At 56.1% G+C, this 7,827-nt stretch overlaps 1 protein-coding gene across 1 annotated transcript in view; it reads left to right on the plus strand.

Annotated features, from left to right (window-relative positions):
- Window positions 1–7,351, plus strand: part of SND1 (staphylococcal nuclease and tudor domain containing 1) — a 397,553-nt gene extending 390,202 nt beyond the window's left edge. The window contains exons 19-24 of the mRNA XM_038752145.1: window positions 2,907–3,030; window positions 4,102–4,171; window positions 5,211–5,324; window positions 5,517–5,720; window positions 6,622–6,666; window positions 6,787–7,351. Of these exons, the coding sequence (XP_038608073.1) occupies window positions 2,907–3,030; window positions 4,102–4,171; window positions 5,211–5,324; window positions 5,517–5,720; window positions 6,622–6,666; window positions 6,787–6,852 (623 nt within the window). The 3' untranslated portion in view covers window positions 6,853–7,351. The remainder of the gene's footprint in view (window positions 1–2,906; window positions 3,031–4,101; window positions 4,172–5,210; window positions 5,325–5,516; window positions 5,721–6,621; window positions 6,667–6,786) is intronic.
- The last annotated feature ends 476 nt before the right edge of the window (window positions 7,352–7,827 follow it).

Here is a 7,827-nt window from a genome sequence, read left to right on the forward strand (position 1 = left end):
GCCCTGAGGAAGTCATTCCCACTGGCAGCCTTGCCTCCCTGCAGCTCTGCCCGTGCACCCCCCACATAAACACGGGTGATCCCAAGGGAAGGGGGCAGCAGCAGGGCTCCTGCCAAGGCAGCCAGCCCTCTTCTTTCCTCTCTCCCCATCCCCATCACCTGCCATCACCAGGCCCGGGCCCAAAGAAGGGAACAGAGAGGTCCAAGGGAGGGAGGTGGCTGCAGGGGAAGACAAGGGTCTGGCAGCAGGGTAAAAAACTGGGACCACCCACATCCCCTCTCCACTCCTACATGCGCAAGCCCCTGACCTGTTTCCCCCAGATAACATTTCCTACTGGCCTCCGGGCTGATGGGCAAAGTGTAGGTCTGTCGAGGGCCTCCAATGACGCTTCCCCTTCCCCTCCTTTCTCTCCCCTCCCCGCCTTGCCTGCCTGCCAAGCTTCTCTCCCTCCATCCTTCTCTTCCCCTCCCTCCCCCTCAACTTGCGCGGCCCCCAGGCCCCAGCTTGCTAACGGGCCTTGTCTCCCTTGTCTCGGCCTCTTCCCCTCTAATGCTATTTCCCAAGCAGCTGTTTTTTGTGAAAAATGTCATTTTGAAGGAAAACCTGCCCCACAAAGCCCTGGGCTGGAAGCTGTCCCAACTGGGGACTGGGGGGGTGGTGGGGGGAGGCAGGGAGGAGAGGCGAGCTGGGCAGCTCTTGACACAGAGCCCTAAGGGAGCCATATCTCTCTCCCCCGCTATGCCCGCTATGCCCAGGGTGGATCCTCCCCCTGAAGCCTGGGGCTTGGCAGGCAGAGTTTGAGAGCTTTCTCGTGTTTCTACATGGCTGGAGAAAGGAGATGGGACTAAGAAAGGGAAAACTATTGAGGGAAAAAGCTGATGGACTATGGGCTGACCCGGGAGCTCAAGCCCCACAGAGGGTCTGTGGGACTCAGGGAGGAGCTGGGGAGGGACATCACAGGCTGTCAAAGCCTCAAATCCAAACTGCCAGAAAGGAGGAGAGAAGCAGCCCCGAAGCCCAGGCCTGGTAGAAGCAGGAACTAGAGCAACTAGAGAGTTGACTCTGAAGAGGGGAGAGAGCATGTGCGTGTGCAACACAAATGCACTCTTCTCTCCACCCCACTTTCACCCTCCTTCCTTCCGCCTCTCACCAGGAAGAGGAAAGTTGCCCTCTCAGAGTGACAAGGAGATGGGCAGTAAAGGTCTCCCCAGGAGAGCTGGGATCTGGGCAGGTTGTCCCGAGAGGGAGGGAGGAAAGAGAGAAAAAGAGGAGGAGGAAAAAAAATCAAGAGGCTGAAGCTGTCAGACCAGGTGGAAAAGGAGTAAATCAGTTAGAGAGGGGAGTTGGGTGAAGGGAGAGCATGAGATGCTTCCCAATGAGGCTGAGTCGCAAGGTGCAGGGGCAGGTCTAATTGTACTTTCCAAGCACTTAGTTCAGTGCTCTGCACACAATAAGTGCTCAATTAATGTGATTGAATGAATGAATGAAGGTGTCCCCTGTGCCCTAGGGTTATGTACTTGTCTTTAAGTATTATAAATTACTTATTCATATTGATGTCTCTTTCCCCCTCTAGACTGTAAGCTTGTTATGGGAAGGGACACTATTTTGATTGATACTGACCGTGGTACCATATTTCATTTGGGGGGGGGGGGGCCAAGAGGCTAGTCTTGAGGTCTTAATCATATTTCTTGAGCGCTTACTATGTGCAGAGCACTGTACTAAATGCTTGGGGGAGTACAGTACAACAGAATTAGCAGACGCTTTCCCTGCCCGTAAGGATCTTTCAGTCTGTTTCAGGAATTCTGGTATATTGTACTCTCCCAAGAATGTAAGCACTTGTGTACCTGTGTCTTTAAATTATATATTATAAATTACTTATTCATATTAATGTCTCTTTCCCCCTCTAGACTGTAAGCTTGTTATGGGCTGGGAATGTGTCTGCTAATTCTGGTATATTGTACTCTCCCAAGAATGTAATGCAGTGCTCTGCACATAGTGAGTGCTCAGTAAATACCATTTATTGATGATAGTATTGAGCAGCTGGAGTTTCTAGATTGTGAGCCCGTTGTTGGGTAGGGACCGTCTCTATATGTTGCCATCTTGTACTTCCCAAGCGCTTAGTACAGTGCTCTGCACACATTAAGCGCTCAATAACTACAACAATGAATGAATATTACCATTACCTCCTGGCAGGCCCAGCTGAAGACAATGTGGGGAGCAGGACCTGTGTCATAATAATAATAATAATAATAGTAATTATAATGGCATTTATTAAGCGCTTACTATGTGCAAAGCACTGTTCTAAGGGCTGGGGAGGTCACAAGGTGATCAGGTTGTCCCATGGGGGGTACAGATGAGGGAACTGAGGCCCAGAGAAGTTAAGTGACTTGCCCAAAGCCACACAGCTGGCAATTGGTGGAGCAGGGACTTGAACCCATGACCCTGGGATTAGAACCGAGGTCCTTCTGACTCCCAAGCCCATGCTCTCTCCACTGTGCCGTGGACTCTCCTCTCCAACTTCTCACCGCCAACTCTTACCTCTGTCCTTTCCCGGGAATGCTTTTGCCTCCCACCTCCTACCCAGTCCCACCGGCCTCCCATCAGATTAGCGAAACCAGTTTTACCCCCATTCCCTTCCCCGCGCCTCCGGCTTAGGCTGGGTATGGCAGATGGAGCCCTGGGCAGTGGGGCAGTGGGCAGCTAGTCCTGGTGACACTGAGCTCACTTCCTCCCAGGCAGAAAGGGGATAATGAGCCTGGCGGGGGTAGTTTGGGTTACTGTGCCATGGATGGGCAGTGAAGGAAGCCCCCAGTGTCCCTCCCGCTGGCTCCCGGACCTAGCCTGAAGGCCCCCCCATGACCAAGGAGGTGGCTGCCAGGTGTAAGTGGGTGTCTATGTCACAACAGGCACACAGCTGGAGAAGCTGATGGAGAGCATGCGCAACGACATTACCAGCCACCCGCCTGTAGAGGGATCCTATGCCCCCCGCCGGGGAGACTTCTGTATTGCCAAGTTTGTGGATGGAGAATGGTAAGCCCCTTTAATAATAAAAAATAACAATAATGGCATTTATTAAGCGCTTACTATGTGCAAAGCACTGTTATCCCATGGGGGGGCTCACAGTCTTAATCCCCATTTTACAGGTGAGGTAACTGAGGCACAGAGTAGTTAAGTGACTTGCCCAAAGTCACACAGCTGACAGTTGGCGGAGCTGGGATTTGAACCCCTGAACTCTGACTCCGAAGCCCGGGCTCTTTCCACTGAGCCACGCTGCTTCTCTCTGCTGCTTTGACTTGGGGGTGAACGAGGAAGAGAGAGGGGAGTGCCCAGAGACCAGCCCAAGCCCACGGAGCCTCTGCCTGGCTTCCGGCTCTCCGGAGCCATGGGCACCGTGGCGTGATTCTGTTCTTCCTTGAGCAGTCTCCTTTTCACCAGGTTCTCGTTTGTTTCTTTTGCTATGAAATTGTAGCTCCTTTTGAGGGCAGGAATCGTGTCTATTGAGTCTATTGTATTGGCTCTTAGTCCAGTGCTGTACACAGAGTAAGCACTCAGTGGTTGATTGTTTGATTGATTAGCTGGGCTGTGGGCAGGAGTGGGCTAGGCTGCTATCCCAGATCTACACAGCCTCCGGGTCGACCCGGAAACAAGAAGGTCAGGCCGTTGCCCCGATGGATCGGCAGCGGCAGGTCTGAGGATGCCCCGGGCAGGCTCAGAGCCCCCGCGAGCCTCCCTGCCCGCCCGCCTTCCATCGGGCCCCCAGGGACTTGGATGTGTTTCCCACTGCAGCCTCCTAAACAGATCTGCTGGCTAATTACGGCCGCTGTTCTGTGCGCTGGGCTTAAACAGCAGACATCAATCTAGTCATTAGTCTTGCTGCTTTATGCCCCCAGGACACATTAATCTGCTCCCTGTGCGTGTCAGGTCGTTGTGATTCCGAGAGCAGGGCGGCCGGGCTCTCCCAAAGGCCAAGGCCGAGCCCTCTTCACTGAGAAGGTTCCGGGGGCCCGAGAGCAGCCTGGTGAGGGGGGAGGGAACCTCTCCCCTGGTCCTGACTCCTCAGGACCCCGCCTGACCCTCTCTGCCCCCATGCTGTCTTTTCAGGTACCGAGCCCGGGTAGAGAAAGTGGAGTCTTCGGGCAGAGTGCATGTCTTCTACATCGACTATGGCAACGTGAGTGCTGGGGATGCGCGGGAAGGGAGCTAAGCAGTGGAAATGTAGGAGGGCTCGGACACCTGGGTTTCTAGGCCCACAGATACCCCCAGGTGGAGCCCAGCTTCTTCTGGGGGAGAAGGAAGCCCTGCCTTCTGCATCCCTTCACTCAGCAGCCCTGAGAACTCACGCCTAGAGACGCCCAGGGTAGGAAGCAGGGGCTTCCAGAGTTTGGTGCAGCCCTGCTTCTTTTGGGCTTTGGGGCTGCTGAACCAGACAGAGCCACGTTGTGCTGTGGGATCAGAACAGGTTTTCAGAACCTGCAACCCTGACCCAACCCATTACTTAGAACTACAGTCCATCCTGCCCAGTGCCGTGAGTAGCAGATGCTTGGTGGAAGGTCACATGTTAACATGAATTCCAAGGTTTATGAATGTGCCTTTTTTATTTAAATAGTATTTGTTAAGTGCTTATTCTGTGCCAGGCACTGTATTAAACACTGGGATCATTAGAGGCTAATCAGGTTGAACACAGTCCCTGTCTCCTATGGGGCTCACAGTCTTACTCCCGTTTCACAGTTGAGGTAACTGAGGCCCAGAGAAGGGAACTGACTTGCTCAAGGTCAAGTTGGGGAGCCAGATTAGAAGCTAGGTCCTCTGACTCCCGGCCCGTCCTCTTTCCGCTAGGCCACGCTGCTTTCTTAGCCTCGTGCCTTTTGACAGCACTCTTCCCTCTCTCCATCTCTCCAGGAAACCAGAGGCAGGGCCAGGGGGCCCAGGTGTTTTCGCTACCTGCACCCACCCCGCTTTCTTTCCTTCAGTCAGCCAGCCAGCTGCGGGAGGAGAGCAGGGGAGCCTGCCTTCCTGAAGGGAAGGGAATTGAAAGGCAGAGGAAACGGTGATTAGTGCCCAATTACCTCTAGGATGAGCTGCTGGGCATCCCGCTAGCTAGCACTGAGTCACCGCTACTAGGGAGGAGTGGGAGGCAGAAGATGGGGTGGGGCGTGAGGAGAAGGCCGAGGGGCTGGGCTCACAACCGTCTCCTGGCTCCTCCTCCCCAGAGAGAGATTCTGCCGTCCAGCCGCCTGGGCACATTGCCCCCAGCCTTCAGCACCCGGGTACTGCCCGCCCAAGCCACAGAGTACGCCTTTGCCTTTATCCAGGTGCCTCAAGATGTAAGTCCAAAGCCCACAGCAGCTTGCATGGCCCAGCCCGCCTCTGGGGCTCTCTGCCTTGGCGGGGATGGGGGGTGGAGGTTGGCACTGGGCAGGAGAGTGGCGTGTCGAGGGTGGGTGCTCTTGGTGGGGGAGTTTGGACCCATCTGACCGGTTGCGGGTCCTCCCCCCTGCACCCCAAACCCCCGACAGGAGGATGCCCGCACCGATGCGGTGGACAGCGTGGTCCGGGACATCCAGAATACCCAGTGCCTGCTCAACGTGGAACACCTGGCCCCCAGCTGTCCCCACGTCACCCTGCAGTTTGCTGACTCCAAGGGGGACGTGGGGCTCGGGCTGGTCAAAGAAGGGCTGGTCATGGTAGAGGTGCGCAAGGAGAAACAGTTCCAGAAAGTGGTACGTTTCCGCTTCGGGCCCTGACATCCCACACCCTGCTCCACCTGCCCCTTTCAGAGGTGGAAAAACTGAGGCCCACAGTCACCACACAAGAGAAGGAAGGAATTAAGTCAGCCGTTGGTGGGGGGGGGGGGGTTCCATTCCGTGGCTCCTGGCAGAGAGAGATAACCTAAACAATGAGAAACAAAAGCTAATTACTTCCCAAATTAATCGGCTGCGGGTTTGGCTGAAAATCGAGTTGCAAAGTAGGAGGCAGCGATTCCCTTTGCCTTACTTCAGCCAGGCGCTGGAAGGTTTTGACGAGGAAGGGAGCCCCCAGACCCGTGCGTCCCACACCATGCAGTGCAACACGGTGCCATCTCACCATAGCCGCGTTGAGGGTCGCAGCCAGCTGAATGGGGAAGAGTCTCCTCTAGTCAATCCCCTACCCCTACACTACCTGGAGGAGCTACTCCTCCCCAGAACCACCAACCAGCCCCCTCTGCCCTCATACCTTCTTGGAGCAACGCAGGGACTCCAGCTTAGCCCAGAGAGAACAGATTTCCTGCAAACCTGCTTTCCCCAACTGCTGCCACCTCCGTCCACTCAGCTCCCGTGGGTCGGCAGGGTGGGTTGCGGCAGTCGGTATTTCCTATGGGCTGAAGGTTCCACTCTTTCTTCACTGACTGTGCCCCAGTCTGACAGATTTCTCTGCCCAAGGCAGAGTCTGGCCTTGACATCTTGGTTCAGCGGGAGCCCAGCTTGGTTGACCAAACCCTTGCCCCTGCCGACAGTCCCGGCATCCTTGGAATCTTCCGCTCCCCCGCAAGCTAGGCCAGGGAGCTCAACCCCCATCCCCACGACGTGGGGTCACCCAACCCTGCTTGATGTGGTTCCCCTCTCTGCCTCCCCTTCCCCCCAGATCACAGAATACCTGAACGCACAGGAGTCAGCCAAGAGCGCCAGGGTGAGTAGCCGCCGGGTGGGCTCGGAGGTGGGGGAGGGGTGTGCTGGGATGGGGAGGGTGGACCCCGGCGGGGGAGCAGAGGAGGGTCCCGGGGCCTGGACCTCCCCATTCTCGTTTCAGCTGAACCTGTGGCGCTACGGGGACTTCCGTGCCGACGACGCGGACGAGTTTGGCTACAGCCGCTAGGAGGGAGGCAAGATCCGCCTCGCCCCGTCGGCTCCGCTCACACTAACTTCTCTCTCTCTCCCCGGGCGGGGGGCGGGGCGACGGGGGCAACTGGAGAGTTGCCGGGGGTGGGCCGGATCGGGTCCAGCTTTGCTTCAGTTTATGGAATCGTCTCGTAAGGCAGAACCCCGGGATCCTGGCAGAGTGCCCTGGGGGTGGGTGCTCTGCCACCTGGGGGTGGGAGGGGAAGGCCAGGCACCGCTCTCCCCCATCCCTCCTGACCCCTTTTTTTTAATTGTCTCCAAATCATCTTACCCCCCTGAACCAGAGGAAGCAAAAAGACTTTGTCACGGTGTGGGGCAGGCAGGGAGCCGGGGACCCAGCCCAGCTGCTTTCTGGTTTCCCGACACTCGCTGCCCCCGCTCGTTGACGGTTGTGATTATGTTCTTTTTCTGATCTGTTCCCCCTGGCCCGTGTTAAAGCTTGCAAGGCCCAATAAAGTAGTACCGTGCTACCTGCAGTCCCCGTCTGTCGTTCGTGCAAGGGAGAGAAGACCCCGGCCCCAGGAAGGAGGGTTCCAGAGTTGGGTTATTACCTAGTATTGCTCCTTGTTCCCATTGTTCCCTCCGAGGCTCCAGCTATCTCCGAAGCAAACACTCGCCCGCCGCCACTGGCACCGCATCCCTTGGGGCACTGGTTCTCTGCATCAGATCCGTTTCCTAGAGAGAAGTTAATAGACAGCATACCCCCTAGCTCCAACTGCTACATTTAGAGAACATTTAGACCAACACTCCTCCACCTGGCAATGTGGCCAACCAACAACTGGTTTCCTCCCCTTGACCAGTCTTCTAGCAAGATGCAAGTGGCCCTGTGGAAGGAAGGGCTTGGGAAGGGAGTGGTTCAAAAGGCTTTCCCCCTTTTCTCTCCTTCCAGCCAATCTCCCCTGCTCAGCCTGCCTTCCCAGGCTTAGACTACAAGAGCTGGGGTGTGAGGCCC

The sequence above is a fragment of the Tachyglossus aculeatus genome, chromosome 10, assembly GCF_015852505.1.
Source record: "Tachyglossus aculeatus isolate mTacAcu1 chromosome 10, mTacAcu1.pri, whole genome shotgun sequence".
In the NCBI taxonomy this organism is placed as follows: Eukaryota; Metazoa; Chordata; class Mammalia; order Monotremata; family Tachyglossidae; genus Tachyglossus; species Tachyglossus aculeatus.